The sequence below is a fragment of the Phaenicophaeus curvirostris genome, chromosome 1, assembly GCF_032191515.1.
Source record: "Phaenicophaeus curvirostris isolate KB17595 chromosome 1, BPBGC_Pcur_1.0, whole genome shotgun sequence".
Lineage (NCBI taxonomy): Eukaryota > Metazoa > Chordata > Aves > Cuculiformes > Cuculidae > Phaenicophaeus > Phaenicophaeus curvirostris.
In genome coordinates this window covers 49,706,684-49,728,432 of record NC_091392.1, presented here as the reverse complement: position 1 = coordinate 49,728,432, position 21,749 = coordinate 49,706,684, and the positions used below count along the sequence as shown (strand labels likewise).

The 21,749-nt window shown below is 44.4% G+C and overlaps 1 protein-coding gene across 2 annotated transcripts in view; it reads left to right on the top strand.

The window, feature by feature from the left end:
• Positions 1-21,749, top strand: part of PHLDA1 (pleckstrin homology like domain family A member 1) — a 72,091-nt gene that overhangs the window by 1,237 nt on the left and 49,105 nt on the right. The window contains exon 2 of one of the 2 annotated variants that reach the window (XR_011337510.1): positions 70-1,440. Coding sequence is in view for 1 of the 2 variants with exons in the window: in XM_069857749.1 (XP_069713850.1) it covers positions 70-73 (4 nt within the window). In the remaining variant the exon portion in view is untranslated. Of the gene's footprint in view, positions 1-69; positions 3,369-21,749 lie in introns of those variants that run through there. The other variant, XM_069857749.1, reaches the window with a different exon arrangement.

Below are 21,749 nucleotides of genomic sequence, written 5' to 3'. Positions count from 1 at the left end.
TAGGAATGGTTGGACTCAATGATCCTGTGGGTCTTTTCCAACCTAGTAATTCTATGATTCTCCTGACAGGTGAAGATAACGCAGCGGGACCTGCATCGGTCACAGACTGGGCGAGCGCCGGGGATGTGGGTTGGACTGGAGAGAAGCAGCTCAACCACCCGAACCCCAGCCATGCTGCTGCTGCTTCACCACCCTCGGTGCCGAGAAGCATTTCAAATCTATTTATGAACCTTGGAAAGGCTCCTTTGGTGTGATGGGACTTGTAGGAGACGTGATGTACTGTAACTTTATCTTAATGTATTTTATTTTATTTATTAGGGTTGTTTGTTTTTTGTTTTGTTTTGTTTTAAAGGCTTGTTTGCAAGACACTTCTGAATGTAGGCCGTGTCCAAAAAGCGAAGGAAAACTTGATGTGTATGTTAGCTCTGTAGAGGAGCTCAAAAAATTTGGCCGTGTATGATTTGACAAGAGCTTTTTGCTGAAATACACTAACATGGAAAATGTGGTGTGGGATTTGGAATTTGGCTGAAAAGCATACTGCATATGAAAACTCCTCTCTCTAATGACATTAATAATGTTAATCTGGGTTCTAAATGATTTTCTTTTAAAATATTATTAGTGGTGGAAGATGATAAAGCTTATTTGTGCTTGGTTATTCAAAAAAAGTAACCTTGATTGTCATTCTGAGATTAAAACACATCTGTTTAATGCATGAGCAGAGGGGGGTGGTCTGACCAACTTTTGTGATAGAGGGACCGCAGCTGGATTCCAATTACACATTTGATGTGCTTGTTCCCTCTAGGCTGGAGGGCAGGAGATGAGGAGCGCTTATGAATATTCCTTAGTGTCCAATTTCAGGGTTATCCCTGCACAGTCAGTTCGTAAGCGGTCTGGGCTCTCATATTTGACTTTTCACTGGCAGTTTTTAAATGTCTTGCGTTAAAGTAGCCTCTAGTTTAAAATCCATCTTACCTTTGTCTTAGTGTGCAAACAGATAATTTTGGTCGCAGTTTTCATAAGCTGAAAGTTGCTCTCTAGCTGAGATAAACTAGGTTAATTGTGGTGTTTAGCACTGTCAGATGTTGCGAAAGGTGTATGATCTTGCCTCTAAAAATGTTGACAAAGCCATGAAGTTGGAAAACAAAGGGCTAATTGCACAGCTGGTTTGTCTGCCTCTTGAAAGTCAGTGGGAGTTTGGCTGTCGATGCTGGTGAGAGTGGGTTGTAGCTGTTCGGAGGAGGGAGCCAGGCGCTGGCTAGTGGGTTTTCTAGGACAGGGCCCTTCAGGTGATGGGTGTTTTCTTGTTGTGTGCTGCTACAGCCCAGTTCTCTGCTTTAAATTGAGTGGGGAGGTTGTAAGATGGGTGACGGAGAAATGTGGCTGTTATCTCTGGTTCAAGGTGAAAAGATGCAGCTGTGGAGCTATTTGTTTTAACTAGCTGTGGTGAGGGGAAGGCTTTTGGTCCCTTTAAAAGTTATGTGAATGTAAACAAAATCTTCTAAAGCCACGTATCCAGGACTTTGTTTGTGTAACTGAGGCATAGCTTGACTGTAAAAGCCCTACATTCTTGGCTCAAGCTGTTCCTGTGAGTGTTAAGAGCAAAAGATTGAAGTGGCACTCAAAGGAAGATCTCAGAACTGGCTATACATGATGGTACCTTTTTCTACACCCTAAATTTAAGCTTAGGTCTGTTGAGATCTCTTTTAGCCATCATCTTTTGTTTCTTGCCATAAGGTATTGGGGTCATGTAGCTTAGACATGCAAAGCACATCATGATGCAGAATTACAGCCCGCCTCGGCACTCCTCTGTGGTTACTACTTTGTGCGGCTTTTTGATCTGGCCCTTGACAAGGTTGCATGACGAGCATGGGGTGGTAGATTACAACTGTTCTAACTAAGTTATTACTTTGAGGCTAATTGAAATCGAAGGTGCCCTGCATCTTCTAGGATTAGATTCGCTGTCTTGGCAATCATAATAGCCAATTTCCACATCTCTGTACATCTGACATTATCATTCTGCTAATGCTTGGGTGTTAGAGCTGCAAGGGGGTTCTATAATGAGCTAGTCAGACTCACAAAATAGACTGTAATTTCTAATTTGGCTTCTCTCTTTGGAGTCATTAATTACAGTTTACTGAATAACTAATCCACCTTTTCAGATATGCAGATGTATCACTGATATCTTACCTACTAAAATACGTTTTAGCCTACTGAAGGATAGATATAATTGATGAAAATTAATTCCTGTCTGATCACAGACACATGTACTTCTGTAGGAGAGGAAGATACTTCTGTCCTCAGTAGATGCAAGCCTGTGATTGCCACAAAAGTCTATGGATCTGTCTGAAGCTGAAATTTTACTGCACTTCTGGAAGTATACGTACCTCAAAAAACAAGAGACAATTTTAGTGTTATAACTGATATTAAGATCTGAGAAGTCAGCTTTCATTTTGAATTTGCTGCATTTTTTCACCCTTTCAAGGTCGATGTCCCGCTCTAACCTTAACGTTTCTTGTTTTAAACTGGTCCAAAGGATGTTCTCAAAACTATTTGATTGAGTGCACCATCAAACTGTTTGATGTAGTTCACCAACAAACTTTTGCCTGTTGTCATTGCCTGCAGTGTTACCTTTTTAAACGTTTGTGTCAGCCAATCTCTTAGTGTGAGATATGGTCACATCACAAAATCCACATTGGGCTGTTCCCTGGTCTGCAGCATGAGTTGGTGGGATGGGTGTAAAGATGAAATCTCCCCTTTGTGCCTCCCAACTGTCTCTTGGAAAATGAATGGGAACAAATTGGCTGGGGTCCCCTAGGGACAGTCAGACCGTGAGGTTCATGCCACGAGATTATAAATAAGGCCAAATTGTCTGACTTGGACAATCTGATGACTTTCTCACGCTCTAAATTCCATGGGGTTTTTTTGAGTGATAGTAATTTTTAGACCAAGAAATTGTCTGATGTTATAAATGAGGTAGCTCTGGGCTTTTTTTGGCTTGCTTCTCTACTACTGCAGTGTCTTCATTGGAGCTGCTTGGTTAAATACTCTGTCGCTACTTTGTAGGCAATGGCTATGAAATTAGATCCAGCAGTTTGTAAAAATGTCAAAATTACATGTCTTAATTAAAAAGAAAAAGTGATGAAGGGGCAGATTTGACAAGAAAATTCAAGCTGTGATGTCCAAGAAAACTTAAACTGGGGGAAAAGGAAGATGGAGTGGATGTTGTCTCTGTGACATCCTGAAGTAATTCCTCTTTTTTAAGGTTCATGATATGCAAATGCCAGCTTCTGAATTATAGCTGCAGTGATGTACCAAATGTTTTCTAGCATATCCTATTGTGATCAGAAATATCAGTGTCGTCAGAAAAAGTTGTGTGTAAATATGACTCATAAATGATTTCTGAGAGATGTGATTTATTTTTCATATTTTTCAAGATGCATTCCATTTCAAATAAAGAGGTATCTATTGAAAGAGTTCTCGATATGTTGCAGGATTGGTTGTTTGGCAGGCTAACTCTTATGGTTAAAGCCTGATCTAAGCTTTTCCAGTGTCTTAAAGTCAGTCTTAAGGCCAAAGAGGAGTGCTCAGAGTCCTCGGGTTTGCTTCTTGCTGTGTGTGATGTATGAGCACCTACACAGTCCCACTAGGTTTAGTAATACTCTGCTTGGTGTCACAGTCCAGACAGTACCACAGATCTTTAGGACATAGACTTCAGACTCGGACTCACTCATTATCTGTGAATGCCTCACTCTGTGTGACATTAGGAATCTAAAATGAAGCATCACATGTGCCTTCTTGCTCTTTTTAATATTGAATTTCAAGTAATTCAAAGGTAGTCCAAAAGGAAAAATGTACAATGACTTCTGCTGCTTTGAGGTGGCCACAGAACAGCAGTTATTCAGATGCCTTGAACTCCCTGGAGGTGTATTCATATTGCAATAGGTCCTCATTTTTAAGCATCTTGCACAGAGGCATTTGAACTTAATATTTGACACACAAATGGTGGCTTAAAGATGGCTTTTGAGATGTCACTTTGGTGCTCAGCAGCTTTGAAAAGCCAATTAAGCATCTGTAGGTTTATTGTCTATTCCAAGGGCCCACCATTGCTTACAGCTTTTAGAGATGCCCCTAATGAGCTTTTAATAAACAATAAATATCTCCATAAGGGCATAAATATAGTAGAACAAGAATTTATTAATCTGTTGCTGTTTCTGCCTCTGCATCAATGGTGATCTCTTTATACATGTGCATCAAAAATATGTTTCTCTGCTTTAAGTTTTGACTAAGAGGATGTAAAATCAGGGTGCTTGCCTATTCATGGTACATATGAAATTGTCCTAGAGACTCAGCCATTATTTTCCTGATAGGGAATACTGTCTTAATAGGGTTTTCTCAAAAGTTGTCTCTGATTCAAAGTCAGATAGGAAGAATGCTGAAAATCAGGGATCAATGTGAGATATGGAGATAAAATCTGGGCCAAATCCATTGAAAACAACAGGAATTTTTCCAGACTTAAGACAGACTTTGACCTTTTGCAAAGATGGTGGCTGCCTCTCCTTTTCTATTTAGAAAACACAGGAATGAAACCCCAGAAGCAAGACCTTTGCCTGTAATCTGTGCCAGGAATGATGGTGTGTGATTAGGATAACGCTGACATTCTGGGTTTCCATCTTTTCCAGTGAAATGAGGGGGGGGAGGAATAAGAAGATGGAATGATGCCTATGTTTTCAGAGCAAAATAAAATATGAAGGAAGACTAATCTAAATATCTTCTTTCCCCTCTGAAACAAAATCTAGACTAGAATGGTCTCTTGCCGTTTCATTGAATTTGTAGCGCAGCTGAAGAGGAACAATTTTCTTTGTAACTAAACCCAAATCAGAACTAAGCAAAAGCTTTTACTTCTTTGACTGTCTGTTTCTAAGGAGTATCTAAGTCATTCCTGGGAAGTGCCTAAATCACATTCCTCACCTACCATATATAATTTTTTTTTAAATTAACTGTTGTGAAGACTGTCAACTTAAGTCTTTTCAGCTTTTTCAGCTTAATTAGAGTTTACAAAGCTGTAAGCAGTATTATGGGTGTTTGTGATGATTTTCCTTCTGTCTTTCCTCTGGGAGATTTTTTATGTGTGAGGTAAGTAGATCAAAAGACAATGACCATGGTCCTGCAAAGAGCTGAATACCCTCAAGGTGCCCTGGCACCCAAAGAATCTGGGAGCTGCTTGGGACCTCATGATGGGGCTCAGCTACTCCTGGGCTGCTGGCCTAGTGCTACACACTGAATTGACAAGGAAAGAAAGCGGCATCAGCTCCTGGATGAGGCACTGGGGAATGAGGTTTTGTTTATAGCTGGCACCCACATGAAGCTCATGCTCTGCGTCAGCAGCCTGGTTTGATTGCAGCACCTACAAGTTTTGGTTAGGAGACTTTGGAGGCAAAGCCAGATGTGAAGCTTCTCTGCTTAAGTGCTTGGGACTTTTTTGTTTTGTTTAGATTTTTAGAAGAACATGAAGACACATTTTGCCCTAGTACAGACTCATGACAGGCACTAAATTGGCCAGTTTTACAGCCCTTCCAAATCACTCTGCTAGATGCCTCTAGCAATGCCAGCTGCTGCTTGCAGGGGAAGTGGTTGTGTGGATGGTGGTTTGATTTACATTTTGTGTGAAAGGGTGCTATGACAATAGTGGATTTTGCAGAAGCAAAATTTTTATTGACTGTACTTAATAATCTTTGTCTTGCAATAGTTTGTAACCAACCGTAGTAGATTAATCAAACTGTAGATATGTACAGAATGACTAACCATTACAATGAAGTGTACAGTGCTCTGTGGTCAGCAGAATATTTTAAACGAGGCAATTTACCCCAGGTTTTGTAAGGCTTCCAGCAAGATGAGGAAATCACTGCTTTTGTTTTTAAGATCTTGTCAGTGTTTTGTAAATATTTCTGATAATTATGACTGTACATATGGTCTTGATTATAACTTCCAGAAAGCTCAAGAGTTGGGTCATATACTGTCTAAGAGAGGATTATTTCATTAGCTGTTATTTTTGTTGGGTTTTGTTGCGCAGCCTTCAGAGTCTTCTGCACCGACTGCCATTTACAAAGATAAAAGTATGGTGTGTAGCAACAGCAGTGAACCTGCGACTCGGAGAACAAATCCAGCCAGTTCTTGGTTTGGGTGCCAGAGCCAGGGTTCTTTGAGGGAACAGCTCTCCTGCATGTTCCTGTGTGCTTTGGACCTGGGCCTAGGGCTGATAACTCCCTGTACCAGTGATAGCACCTCTCTGCAAGGCTCTCAGCCCACTTATATATCATATCTCTGTTTTGAAGAAGAGGAAACTCGGGACGGGAGAGCTTGTGCCGCCTGCCCAAGGTCGCGCCTTGGGAGATGAAGAGCAGCACCTACCCCTAGGCAAGGTCCTTGTTTCTGTGTGACAGAAGCTGCCTCTGGCAGCAGAGGCTAATTCATTTTCTGTGCTTGGTAGGGACATTCCTTAGAGCCAACTGCAAATGCGGTGTCTGAGCTGGTGCCACAGGTCTCTGCATGGAGATCCAAATGAGTGATTGCCCTGTCAGGTAAGTTCCGGCATTAAAAAAATCATAATACAGCTACTTGTCCAATACAGATAAGAACAAGACAAAACACTTACGTTTCACGTGGGATTTAGCAGAGTCTTTGGATGATTTCCAATTATTAAATCAGCTTCTGGTTGTTCCCGGCTCTAGGCGTTGTGCAAACAGTGTAGTAGAAGCGAAGGGATCTGCGATCTGGAGCGATTAAGCTTCTCTATTTACTGCGGATTACAAGGACAAAGAGAGGTTAACAGCCCCATAATAACTTGAAAGGACTGTATAGATATGAATCCGGGGTTAATGCAGCTTTTCCAGCCTGCTGACTGCCTCAACGCAAACACATACACACACAAAAGAAAAACAACGAGGAGGGAGGACAATTTTCATCCTTCTACTGTTCTGCTATAGCTTGACCCTTTCATTTAGAAATAAGGAATTTTGAGAGAAATGTTTTTAGTCAGAAATGCTGATCCCAATCACCTGGTTTTCTACCAGAAAAGAAAAAAAAGAAAAAGAAAGATTGATGCACAAAGCTGTAGTAACTCATAGACAACCAAATGATGATAACCCACTGCTGGGGGGTGATGAAACTGTGTGAACCTATCTTTGTGGGTTTTCGCAATAGCCCCTTAAATGGTCTGTGGAGCTGAAAGCTCCTCTGTGCCCTTTCCTGTGCCAGCAGTTACTGCAATAGGCAGATGACCTTGCTAGGGGCTTCTTTTGTACATAGATGAACATGAGAAAAAATACTTTGTTCTTTCAAAAGGCAGCCTTGAAGTGGAAAAGCTATTTCATTATTCACTTTCTGGGGGGCTGTCACTACTCTTAGCCAGTCATGAAGTGGTGCCTTCAGCCAAGTTAGACGTGTACTGGCTGCTTTCTTCATTTTTATCACTGATTATTAGTATTTCCTGTTCCACTAAGCCACGCTTCCCTGGTACTCGTTCCTAGTGCTTGGCTCCTAAACAAAGTCACAGCTCCTGTCACAAGGCAGCAGGCTGCATGCTTATCCTTTATAAAAGTGATGACTGAGGGCTCAGCGGTAAGGAAGTAATGCTGACAGCTCTGCTCCTGGACGCGCGATTGTCAACATTCCTCACCAGGGCACCCAGCCGGCCTGGGAAAAGGTTGCTCTTTCAGGGTGAGTGTCTCTGGAATAGACTGACTGTCCCTTCAGAGCTAAGGAAGATGGAGAGAGGTGGTCAGCCTTTCTCTTTCTGAAGAGAGGTGGAGTCAGACCTGCAAAGCTACAGAGCCCAAAGCAATTGCTATGATTCTGCAGGCACAAGATGAGTGGTCATGTGTGAAGAGATGGGAGTATCTGGTGGCTGAGAGGGTACTAAGACATTATAAAACGATGATAATTTTCAACAGTAAGCCATTCCCTCCCATTCTCATTGTTACATTACAGAAAGGAGAGTAGCTTGCATGAAAGGAAGGATGACGTCTCACTGGATGGACGTGTCTGGGATGAAACGGCACTGCTGCAGCTAATCTGTGGGCCCACTCCTGTATAGAAGAATTAGCCCAGAGCCAACTGAGAGCAGCAGCTGCAAAGGAGCACTGAGCTGCTGCCCCAGGGAAGCTGCTGCAATCACTCCCAAACAATTTGGAAGTTGTTCCTTTCTGTTTTCCTGAGGGTTTAAGCAGCTCACAGTTGTGGCTCGCAGACTGGAGTTGTGAAACTGCAGCCATGGAGGGGATCAGCTCCCTGCTGCCTCCTTCATGGTCCTTAGTCATCTGGGATGGAGGCCAAGAAAGTGCTTGGCTGAGCAGGAGGTGTCCCCCGCGGTATAACTCGGGGCAGGCAGCAGGCAGGGCTTGGTGCTCAACTCTGTCCTGCTGGTGCTGGGTTTTGTCTGATGGGAGAAGGTTTCTCAGGTGACTCCTGCTCTGAAGATCTCAGTGCCTGTGAAAGAAGAATGGGCTTTGTCATAAATGGGCTTGAAAGTGCTTGCTAGTCCTCTAGGTATGTTCCATTCCAATGCCTTGCTGGCAGCTTCACCAGAGCTGCCGTTCTCACCAAAGTTATATGGGTGCTATCATGGAGAATGAGCAGCTGAATGAAGGCTTCTCCAGAAAGCTTAACAGGGGTCTTCGAAGTACCTTCTACCCTGCAGTTCTGCTGACCCATCGTGAAGTGAGGCTGAGACAAAGGTGCTCTGAGCTGGACATGTGAGATGCAACCAAAGCATTTATCTTGAGAGCAGAGACTCCCTTGCCCAGTGCCCTGCTAGTCATCGGGGATGCAGGAGTGTATCACCTTTGCTTGACACCTTTATTTGTACAGTTGGGGTCCTTCTTGCTTCCTAGGTTTCCCTAATTCTGATGGTTTCAGCTGCAAAGCCACCTACCAAAAGGTATTTTCCTTTCTGAAAGGTAATTCTAAAAAAATTAGTCATTCTCGTCTTAGCTGAAAATCTGCTGAAACTAGGTAAGTCAGGGTAAATGCTTAAACAGGTAGTCTTAATGGAGTATTTAATTGTTCTGGGCAATGGCAGGGCTCTAACACTATACAAACCTTACATAAAAAGAAAGATTGTATGTATCTGCAAAGCTGGCATGGCTATGAAGATCATTTTGCTGCCTTGATTTCCTAATGTTTTAATTTAACTGAATCTGGGAGGATTTAATGGTTAATTTTAAAAGTGTTCACTTAAGTATATCTTTTTTTTTTTCAAAGCATTCGCTCAAAATGAAGTCAAAACCTTACACCCAGCTGAATTTGGCAGAAGCAATTTAGTTTTGCTGAGCTCTAGTTATGCTTAGTCTTTCTCCAGCTCTCTTTTCCCTTCCTCCTGTCTGAGTTTAGCTTGCAGCATTTAGTCAAAGAGCTTTGCAAACCACGATGCCAGCAGCTGTTCTGCCTTTCATTTTGCATCCCTCCCTGATGAGACCAGTGCCTTGCGCAGACGCAGGTATGCCCTCCACCCAGGCTGTATGCAGCCCTCATTTTTTAGGATTACACTTGTAAAATTAAACTCCGGCATAGCTGGGACTTGCTTTTAATTCAGCTGTCACGTTCTGCCCCAAACTGGACCAGTGGTACTTGGTAGGGAAAGCCCTACAATGTCAGTCCTGCACCAATGTCCTTCAGAAAGGTCTTTTTAAAAAAGAATTTTTACTACCACGCCTTTATTGCAGTCACTGAAAAGCATTTGTAGACATTAAGAAGATGAAATTGTGCTTTCCCTCTCACAGCTCCTAACATTGCTTCCCATGTTTAAGTGATTGATTAAAGTGAAATCTGCTTTGCCTTTGCTGCTATCATTGCTGACTTTGCTGCAGACAAGAGTGAGTTAAGGTGCCCTGAAAGAAAGAAAGAACGGATCTAAAAGCACAGTTTATTTCTGTCATGCTCCTAATGGGTCTTCCAAGCTTCAGCCTTGTGCTCCTTTCTCTTGCCTTGACTTTATGCTGCTCCTGTAAAATCCAGCAGTTCCCTGGCCTGCAGGCTGAGAGAGTTAGGCTCAGGGCAGCAAGGTCTGTGTGTACCACCTAGAAGAGAAGAAAGCTTTTATAACTGAAAAATTTCCCAGTTCATGGAGAAATGCCTGTTAGAGGGGCAGGACCTCGTTTAGCATAATACTTACAGAAGTGCCCGGCTCCTGAAAGTGTGGCTTTCTCTGGAGCTGGTGGGATTAGCCCAGATTTAGGGGTCTTCATGAGTCACCCCCCTGTTCCTGTGCAGGAAGGCAGTGGGATACAGTGGTTTTCAGCTCCCAGGTGTTGACTACATGGCACTAGAAAGTTGTATCTGCAATTTACTATCCTTTGTCTGTTTAACAGTGTTGCAATAGGTGCTAAAGTGTCAGTGCGCTCAGAACTGCAATCAGCTATTTCATTTGCTGCCTACTGCCAGCCCATAAAAGTCCTTAGCTTTCATGAAACCCCATCCCTAATCTTCCTTCACATCCTTTTTAAAGGCTTTTTGAAGAGGAATGATTAGTTTTTGTATGCTTCCTCTCCCTCCTCCAAGAAACCATGCTCTTAAGTTTGTCACATCTTAAAAGAGATCTCCAGTCCCCAGGTTTGAGCACCGCCTACCCAGGGTGTTCTAATCTTTCATGTCCTCAGATATGGGCACATCTGAAGAGAAGTATCAGGAAGGCTTTTCTACAGAGGATGGATTTTGCTGCTGGTGGTCATTATGAACACCCCATACCTTAACATATGTCCTCTGCGCTGAGTGTTACTCATCAGCACATGGAGAGCTTTGGTCTTTCAGTGGAAGCAATGGACTAGTGAAACAGCTTAAGAAGCACAGTGACCTCAAAAGCAGTGGCCTCACATAAAGGTCTTGAGGCTTTCGGACATCAAGGCCTCTCCCTGCACCTCCCCAGCCTCGTAATCAGATACCAGGCTGACGTTCTGGAGCACAAGTCTTATGAGGAGCAGCTGAGGGAGCTGGGACTGTTTAGTCTGGAGAAGAGGAGGCTGATGGGAGACCTATTGCTCTCTAGATTCTAGCAAGAAGGGTGTTGGTTTCTTTTCCCAAGTAATTAGTGACAGGATGAGAGGAAATAGCCTTAAATTGTGTCAGAGGAGGTTTAGATTGGATGTTAGGAAAAAATTCTTTACTGAACGAGTGGTTGAAGCTTTGGAACAGGCTGCCCAGGGAAGCAGTGGAGTCACCATCCCTGGAGTTTTTAATAAAATGTGTAGATATGGCACTTCTGGACATGGTTTAGTAGGCATGGTAGTGCTGAGCTGACAGCTGGACTTGATCTTAGAGGTCTTCTTCAACCTTAATGATTCTGTGATTCTTCTCAAGTGAGTCTTTCAAACAGATTTCAAAACATGCTGCCAGAGGCTTTAAAGAAGACCGCATCTGGCTTTCCTCAGCTGAGTGCCACCCAATCTCATAGAGACCACTTTTTACCTGGACCCAACTTGTTGCTGTTTTTTTCTGGTGCAGCCACCTTTGCTGCACCAAAAGCACTGATTAAACTTTTCCAAATATTTAGAAGGAACAACTATAGTAAACCATGGAGGTATTTAGGAAAATAAAGTGCTGGGCATGAAATTATAGCAACGCTGAAGTCTGTGACAAAATTTCATTGACTTGAGTGAAGAACTTGTACCTTTAGAAAGTCTGGGGCAAAAATAGGAAGTCTGGGGACCTATTCAATTGCTAATTTTAAAAAACAACTCAGATGTATTTGTCACAAATTGTTTTAGTTGCTTGGTTAATGGGAGAAGGAAAGCAGGCACCAAAGGGAAAAGTATCAGATAGTTAGGCATTCATCCTCTAAAACACTGATCTCTGAAAAATCTGGTCTTGTAGGTCCCAGAATAAGGTGCAGATCCCATTTTGGAAGCTTTGGTGCTTGTTTAGATGTTGAAGAAAGAGCTTGTTTGGCACACGGTCCTCAGTTGTGTGAAGGGATGTCTGACCTGAGCTGGAGTCTGTTGCAGCCATTTCAACACAGCCCCACTTCCCTGATTGTCTTTGTGAATTCAACATTTGTCAGTAGTAACAAAATAGATATTGGTCATAAATTATTAAATTCTGCCATCTTTCTCATTCCTTTTACTTCTTTTTAGAAGTAATAGCCATTGGGCTCTTCTCAACAACATCGTAGAAATTAGCGTTAACAGTTTTGAGTTATTTCTGATGCTACTGATAATAAAAGTTTGAGAAAAACAAATGTGGCAGCATCAGATAGCATCCTAGGAGACAGCACATACTAAAAGGAATGGGCAGCCTGCAACAACAGACCCAGGCTGCTCCTGAAACCTCTGCAAATCCTGATGTGCCAACACCTGCTCAGAATTTGCCCTGAGGGTGGGAATTGGCTCCCCATCTTCCTAACTGTGGTGTAGCTTCCTCCCTGCTTGAGCCTGTTTGCTTTTGCTTTGCAAAGCTGCTGCATACCTGTGCAGCAGTGTGCATGCAGGAGCGAAGCCCAGGGCTCCCTTCATCAGGGGAAGGCACCCATGGCTGCCCTGAGAGCTGTGCTCAAAGGGGTCCGTTTGTCCTGCCTGGGCTTCCCAGGCTGCTGCTACCCCAGCTGCAGCCTTGCTGGCCTCCCTCACCTGGCAGGCGTTGATGGGTCTAGGGCACCCCTCTGCATCTCAGATGCTGCAGTTGGGAATATGCTTCTCGAGGGCAGCGAAGGGGAAGGTAAACCTTCGTCATGCTGGCAGAGCTGTGTGCTGTATGGCACCAAAAGCTTGAAATGCTGAAATGCTTCTCTTGGTTGCTGGTTCCCCAGAGCTGCTCTTGAAGGCTGGCTCATCTTGGTAGCTCTGCTTGCTTGCCTGCCAACAGCTGCCTAATAAGTCTTTTCTCTGCACAGTATAAATAATTACTGAGCTGTCTTCTCTTCTGTTGCTCACCCTGCCTCTGAGCCAGCTCCTGCTATCAGGGTCATGTTTATGTTGTCTATCCCCAAGACTTCCCGCAAGCCTTGACAAGCTGTCCTTCGCAGCCTGCAAGGAGAGGTGTGAGGGGCAGATGCTTCCTAGGGAGCGGGGCCATGGAGGAGATAGCAGCATTCCCCCACACAGCTGCCCCAGGGATGCTCTTCCAGGCAGCTGCTCGCACCTAGGCAGCCTGCAAGCCATGCACCCCACGCTTAGGGTGGTTTCACAGCTGCCTCCTTCTTTGAAAACATGTTGTTAATGCTGGGAAAAATGGGTGAGAGTCCAAATTCATCACAGGATGCTGAGAGCAGGAGCATGCCCTTCATCTGCCTTCACATAAGGTGAGGTTTCCTCATGATGCTATATGCCCTGACTTCACCGCGTGTCCCGATCCCCACAGCAGTAGCCGCAAGGCTGGTTGGCCAGGGAGCCGTCTGCCTGAGGGTGTGCTGGGACGATGCTGGGGTGCGAGGGCTGCTGCCCCAAACCCTGGTGCAGCAGTGCCCCTGGCAGCCTGCCATGCTGGGGGCCAGCTCGCACTGCAGACTAGCCAAAGCTACGTGCCAGAGCTGAGTTTAAGCCTAATGTTTCGGTTTGAAGAGCGTTCCTCTGAAGTCTGATGCTTTAGTTGCAAGCACACTTTGACTGTTATACCTTCCATCTGCAGTCATCGCGTCCAAAGCTGGAGGGTCCATTATATCTGGTACATGAAGAGTGGCTTGTACCTAGACACCTAGCTGTTAGAGGCAGCTCTCACTAGAGGAAAGATTTCTATTTCTGTCTTCTTCTGTGGCAGCTCCTCATAGAAGTATGGACTCAAAACTAAGGAGCAAGTCTTGTTTGTGAGGTCCTGTTGACATTCCTGCCAATTTAATTAGCCCTTTTTGTTATAGGCGTATGATGCACGCTGCATGCCCTGGAAATACTGCTCTACTGGGCAGGCGTCAAGCCCAGCAGGGCGTGATAAAGAAATGGAATGCCTGGTTCATTTTGGTTGTCTTTGTATTCAAATTGAGATAAGTTCTTGGCTATTTAAACTGGGAAGTTTCTATGAGAAGTTTGCCTGGAAGAGGTAACGACCTCCTAGATCTTAAGGGTGGTTCACAACAGAGACGCAAAGAGGAATCTGGCCTTTCCCTCTCATGTTTGCCTCCCATCTGCTGCACCCATCCCTGGAGACAGGAGTGTGGGCTGAGAGCACTTTAGGTCATAGCCCCTCATCACCTTGTGTCTGTGCAGCATGTCAACAGCAGGCTGGTCACCTGGAACCGGTCATCCTATATCTTGAGGATGTTGCAAATAATAACAAAGCAATATTATTCTTTAATGACTGCTAATCTGCCACAGTGAATCCCACAGACTTAGTGTGGCATGAAGGATATTGGTTTTATTAACCCTAAACGTGTCTGTTTTTCTATGAGACGTAGACTTCATAGTATCTGCAAAGAGGAAACAAAGGGATTTCATCCAGCTCTGACCCTCTCTTCCCATCCTCCTCTGTTCTGACTCACCTTCTCCTTGCCTAATTGTTCTCTTTTGCCCCAAATCTGTTCTTCTGTAAATGTGCCTGGCTCACAGCAAACATCTCCACTGTTAGCACAGACAGGGAAGCAGTTGCATGATGTTGTTGTCAGTGGATGGTTGATCTAGTTGTAATTCCCGTGGCTCCCTCTCTGTGAGTGCTTATACACAGACCTCATTTTGCAGGGGTGGCAAGGGTAAAGGTCGGTATTTATGAATCATTTCCTCCTGGCTGTGGCAATAAGGTTGGTTTGCAGAGTGAGTCATGGAAGAGCAGCCCAGAGTGGCGACGATCTCCAAGCGAAAGACCTTCAGGTTCTAAGTGATCCCCAGACTCTGCCGCCAACTTACCATCATAACGGCTTTCTGGGCGTGAAGATCTTTGTTTACTTAAAACTGTGGGTTCTGTAGGTATTGTATGTTGTGTATGCAAGAACCCGTACTTCTCCTGGGAGTACTGCAAGGACTGCCTGGATGGTAAATTAAGTATCACACAGCAAAAAGATGAAGGGACGTCTAGCATGCTTTCCTCTGTTAGGAAGATGGGCTTGTGTTTGAAACATCTGTTTGTTATGGGAGGGGAAAGGTTTTCCTAGGTGGATTAACCTGACAAAACAGAGTAATTGGGGCTGGACTCATTACCCCTTGGAATGGAATTTCCATGCAAGTGTGGAAGTGATGCTGCCATGGGATTTGTCTATGTATTAATATCAAGGAGCCAATATGGTACTGCTGCGTTATGAGCTGCACAGGCATGGGGTAAGCCCATACCCACAGTGCAGAACATAAAAACTAAAAGGACTAAGATACTGGGAGTGGTTGTATGTGACACACCACCACACTTTTGAAACAGCATCAACAAATTACCACCCAAAGAATGCATCCTCTCACTCAAGGGATATAGTTTTAGTGCAGGCTTTCAGGAAGAATATTTAATGCCCTGTATTAAAATGTTTTCCAGAAAAACTGCCCAGCTGCAAGCTCTAAAATGTTCAAAACTTCCTCCAGAGCAGAGCTATTTACTTTCAGTGCCCTGTTTCCCCTGTGCTCAATATTGCTGCCATTATGACTATTAGGAGCTGCAGTGGTGAGTCAGGTTCTTTGTTTGCTATTACCATCTGAGGTTTCCATTGTGCCCCTTCATCTTGGCGTGTGTGTGGTTGGTAGCTCTGGGACAGGTTGGAGGGAGCTGAGGCTGGGCTTTCTCCGGCACTAAACAGGGTCTGGCCACATTTGGTGGAGTGGAGCCTGACTGTCCCCAGTACAGCCTGTGCTGTGGATGCCTGGTCCCTCTTTGCTGTCAGACATCTCTGAAAGAAGCACACTACTCCATCCCCACCCTGGCATGGGAGTGCTCCCACCGAAGCTGGAGACGTGTGTCTCCTTGCTTATCCAGATGGAGGGCAGGGGTCTGAGGGGTTAAAAGTAGAAGGGTAGGGTGTCGGCTGACAGTGGATCCTGGGTGAGCCATTTCCAAATAATATTCCCAGCTGTTTCCCTGACAGGGCATCCATCTGCACATTGTCCTGGAGCTGCACAGGGCTTTCTGCTCAGCTTTTTGCACCGTTACCATGGGGCCACAGCCCTACAGCAGTAATTGTTAGCGTAAGACAGGAAATCTAATTAAAAGAGATGAACTACAAGGGGGTAACATATGGTGCATTCATTTTCAGCAGGCAGAAAAGGCAGGCACGGGGAGGGCTTGCTCCCAATGCTCGCTCCAAGGTGTAAGAAGGCTGGGAGGCTCAGACCTTCTGCCAAGTTTGCTTCCACTTGTGCTGTATTTGCTGCAGTGAGCATGGGGGAACCAGCAGCCCTCTCTCCACAGCAGCGGTAGTGACAGGCCAAACTGTGCTCTGCTGCCTGCAAAAGGCACCCCTGGCTGCTCTTGCACCATGTAGGAATACATTCCCTGTAGGAATAACTTATTTTTGGCCAAAGCATCTCCACTTGCAATGACCAGCTGGAGGCCAATGACAAGTGGGGTTCCCCAGGGCTCAGTGCTGGGTCCAGCCCTGTTCAATGTCTTCATCAATGACCTGGATGAAGGCATTGAGTGCACCCTTAGCAAGTTTGCGGACGACACTAAGATGGGTGGAAGTGTTGATCTGCTGGAGGTTCAGGAGGCTCTGCAAAGGGATCTAAACAGGCTGGACCGCTGGGCAGAGTCCAACGGCATGAGGTTTAACAAGGCCAAATGCCGGGTCCTGCACTTGGGGCACAACAACCCTGTGCAGTGCTACAGACTGGGAGAAGTCTGTCTAGAAAGCTGCCTGGAGGAGAGGGACCTGGGGGTGTTGGTTGACAGCGACTGAACATGAGCTAGCAGTGTGCCCAGGTGGCCAAGAAGGCCAATGGCATCTTGGCTTGTATCAGAAATGGTGTGACCAGCAGGTCCAGGGAGGTTATCCTCCCTCTGTACTCGGCACTGGTGAGACCGCTCCTCGAATCCTGTGTTCAGTTCTGGGCCCCTCACCACAAGAAGGATGTTGAGGCTCTGGAATGAGTCCAGAGAAGAGCAACAAAGCTGGTGAAGGGGCTGGAGAACAGGCCTTATGAGGAGCGGCTGAGAGAGCTGGGGTTGTTTAGCCTGGAGAAGAGGAGGCTGAGGGGAGACCTCATTGCTCTCTACAACTACCTGAAAGGAGGTTGTGGAGAGGAGGGTGCTGACCTCTTCTCCCAAGTGACAGGGGACAGGACAAGAGGGAATGGCCTCAAGCTCCATCAGGGAGATTTAGGCTGGACATTAGGAAAAAATTCTTCACAGAAAGGGTCATTGGGCACTGGAACAGGCTGCCCAGGGAGGTGGTTGATTCACCTTCCCTGGAGGTGTTTAAGGGGCACGGGTGTACGAGGTGCTGAGGGATATGGTTTAGTGTTTAATAGGAATGGTTGGACTCAATGATCCGGTGGGTCTCTTCCAACCTGGTTATTCTATGATTCTATGACCCTCAGGGCTGCCAGCTAGGGGGAAGACGTCCACATGGTGGATCTGCACTGCTACTGATGGGATGCTCCTGGCTGAGCCTGCCTGGAGATCTCACCTGCCTTGGTAGCTGGTGATGCTGGGGGCTGCCCAGGAAAACATTGTGCTTGTGTGTTAAGGCCGTGCCACTGCAGGTAGGCTTTCCTGGGCATCTTCTGTGGCATCTCCTGGTGCTTGCCAGCCCAGCATAGCCGCAGGGGAAGCTTGGCTGCTGCAGGCTCCAGCTGCCTGATGTGCAGTCAGTGGGGCGATCCTGCCTGTGGTTGTGACAAGAGAGGCTGATCACACAGCAAAGAGAGGAGGCTTTAGTTGAAGAACACAAAGCACAAAATATACTACTCACCTGTGTCCTCCTGCAAGTGCAGCTGGGGGTGCAAGAGTACCTCCCTTAGCTGAGGGGGTCTTGCTGCTACCTTGCTGACCGTGACTGGCACTTCCTTGTCTTTAAAATAACTGGCAGCACAAAGTCTCAGAATTTCACACATCTGAAGGCCAGATCATTTCCTCTGAAAGCAATCCATAGCCACCCTCAATCACCGCAAAAAGACAAAAGTTATCTTAATAATGTAATGTCCTCTGTTGGATGCTTTTAGTGCTGTTGCCTTCATTGCGATTAGCAAAGAGGCACCCCAAATTGCAATGGCAATTGTCACATATACGGGAAGGTATTGTTCATCCTCTGGGCTTTAGAGCTTTGTGGCACAGTATTAAGGAATATAATCCCTCCATTCATTTTAAGACTTTAAGACTTTCTCACATATCTTCAGTATACTCAAAACAACTAACTGTAGTTCACAGGAAAAGCTTGAATGTGAAACACATGTTTCAGCAGAGTTTTAAATCCTCACAGTCAACATCTGCCTGGAGACATTTCTTTTTATTTCCCTCAGGAGCTTATTGATACTGTTGTTCAGGTGCACAGTAACCCTTGGAGGTTTTGCTTCCTTTGTGCCTACTGAAAAGGCAGTGGGTTTATCTTACTGAGCCAGTCAGCAATAACTGAGAAAGGGATATAAGATAATTTTGCAGTTGCGCAGTGATCTTCCAGGTTGGACTCTTCCCAGTTTCTTAACAATACTCCAATTTTCTACTGGGTACCCACAAGTCAGTAACATGAAGTGACCACAGTCAAAAATCCTTCCATTGTTTCAATGTTTTTCCTTAGTCACAGCTTTTTGGCATGTTTTTCTTTACATGCCTTGATAGTAAATTTTCTGATTTGGATACAACATTCAAGACTTTGTACTTAAAATATGTTAACAGCATTAAGGACACATATGGGTATAGCCATGGTCAGCACTGGCTAACCTTCTCTATACGATCACTCTTTGGACCAACCATCTTGTGTGTAAGCCAATGATTATTAATATCAACTTTCCTTTTTGGCTTGTCTTCTTTCTTCGCTTGAGACATCTTGTCATAAATATCTTCGGAGAAGGCAAGGTGAAACCCTCCACCTGTCTTCGAAACTGCACGGCTCTTGGGGGAGTGTGAATTAAGAAAATTCAAGCACTTAACGCTGGCTGTAAGGGGAGGCAGGAAATGATGATCCCAGACTGGAAATCCTCCTGAGGTTATGAGCCTTTGAATCTGGCTTTGTTTTATCAGTAAAGACCAGGATGCCGCTCTCAGAATCTGGATGCCATTTTCTATATTGTGTTTTCCCTCAACAAAATGGCTCTTTTCTTGCTGTCCCCACTTTCTGCCTCCCGACACGTTGTCAGAATAAAGCATGCAGATAAGTGTTCAAGCATTTCCTGAGCTCGTAACCCTGCCTCCTGAGGGACCATTAATTTGATCCAGTCGAAAGCTTGAGTACCCAGTGTCAACGTGTCTCTTCTATACACACTGTATGCAATTTTGAATGCTTCTTTACTGCATTGAATAAAACACTTGACGTGTTCCTCTCTCTGCATCTGCGCGGCAGCAGGGACATTTTTGCTATATTATGTATCATATGTCTAAATATAATAACATTCTACGTTATATATAGACTGTCTAGATATGTGTATACTGTATATACACAGCATATATTTTATAACTCTTAGTTGCTGTTTTCAGCTTTTGTGGGATGTGAGGAGCTCTCATCAGTTATGAGGCTTGTTGGACTGAAGCAATGGTTTTAAAACTGTGGGCTGTGAGTAACTGGGGTATCTTCAAAAAGGGACTACAAGAAAAACTAAAAGCCAGTAGGCTTAGGAATCTCTACCCAGGGCTCTGCAAGTCATGAACTGGAAAAATCTTACAGACTGAAAGGGTTAAAAGGGTGACTCACCTTATTCTCTGCCCTTGTTTCCTTTATATTTAAATGTCCCTAGATTATTCAATGAAGTAGCAGCAGGACAACTGATATGCATATATGTTAAAAGAAGATTCTTCTCAATTATCCTCATTCTCCTAAACCTCATCTTAGTGTTGTCACTTCTTTATGTATATTCTGCCTGACCATTTTCATGTGTCCACTTCTGTGGAAACTATTTAGGTTTCCTGTAAAAGAAAAATAAAGACTCAGCTCTTAAGTTGAAGTTGCGTCAAGTCTAATTTCCAGCCACCAAATATTTTCTTCTTCTTTTAATTTGATTTATTTTTTTATCCCAGTTCAGTATATTGTTTCATTGCATGGAGAAAATGTTAGCACAGTGGGTTGGTAGAACACCTGTTGTGTAAGTCTTGGTGATTTTTATAATGTGAACTCCTGCTGGCAGAGACAGCTGTGTCTCGCATTTAAACACAGAGTATAAAGTATCCAAGGAGGAAGAAGAGAAAAAAAAAAGGCTTAGCATAAGAAAACAATACATCAGTGGCCAGAATCTGTTGTCAAGATTTATAAGCTACATGAGTAATAGTTGAAAGGGATATTAAAAGAAAACTATTCTGTTCCTAGAAGACAAAATGTGTTTTCTCATAGGGATTCCCAGAGGACTTAGCATTTCTTACAGAGGACGGAGTAGACAGCTGGTCCACATAAAAATATACATGCTAATTAACCTATCCCTTGCATTACACTCCAGCAATATTTAAAAACTAGGAACATTGTTGAGGAATACTGGCAAAATCTTGGGAGCTTCCTTGCACAGTGCCAAATTCTCCACAATCTTGTTGGTTCAGCAAGATCCTTGGCACAAGGAGGGAAAAGCAAGGACTGTTGCCTTTGTCAGCAGAACTTTGCAAAACTTGGGGTATTTTTTTTTCCATTGCAGTTTAGCTTCTTCCTCCTTCTCTCCCCCACAAATGCCAGTCAATGCATGCTGGCTAGAGCAGAGCCACCAAGTTGGATGTCTGCTGGCCTTCCAGTCAGCCCCATTTTGCATGAGTTATCCCCATGATGAGGGTGCTCATAGTGGCAGGACCTCATCCCCAGCAATGATGACTTGAGGATGCTGGTGTTGGGCACATGTTGATCCTCTCTGGCAGAAGTGGGACATAAATGTTCTCTTCACCCACATGTTGGTTCACACTTTTCAAAGCCATGGGGCTGCCACCTTTCCTGGACGCTGGGTTTGAGATAAGGACAAGACTGCTCAGTCCTGCTAAGGAGAAGGTATCTTTGGCACCGTTCACAGCAGTATGGTGTGAACCTCATGGGGCATCTGAAACTGAGGAATCAAATTTAAGTTGAAAGAGTTAACCCAGCACAGTAAGCTGCTGTTGGAAGCAAACACATTATAGTAAAACCAACTCTCTGAGCCCACGGTTGAAATTTTGTCTGCACACAAAGGGGATTTGGGCCTTTAGGGTACAGCCTTACTAGCAAATTAGGATAACACAGTAGGAAGGGTGATGTATGAGAGAGATCAAGGTTTGCAACCAGAGCAGAGTGGACTTTCCCCTTCAGTGTTTAGTTATTTGTGCTATTGCTTAGATCGTGTCAAGTTGACTCAAACATAGTTGTACAGTGTTTTCCAAAAGCTCATCCTAAATATTTTAATTCACTTATTTCTCTCATCCGCTTCCCTTTCCTCTTCCATTTCACTGTTACAGATGTCAGTTCAACAAATAAAGTATGTGGGCAGAACAACGAAACTATTCTCTTGTAAAAAAAGAAGAGATTATTTCATTCTCCTGCTATTAACTTTAAAAGAAAAGGCCTTTTGTACCTTTTATACAAGCATGTGCAATAGTATGATTGTGTACCTCATCTCCTTAACTTCAGAGGAAATGATTCATGAAGGAGAGTATCTTGTTAGGAAGACCGTCGGTGTACTCTGAAATTCCTTATACCTAGTAATTTCTTTCAAGTAAGAAAAAGTAACCCCTGAGCATAATGTGACACATGTAAACTGGACTGAGCTACTTCC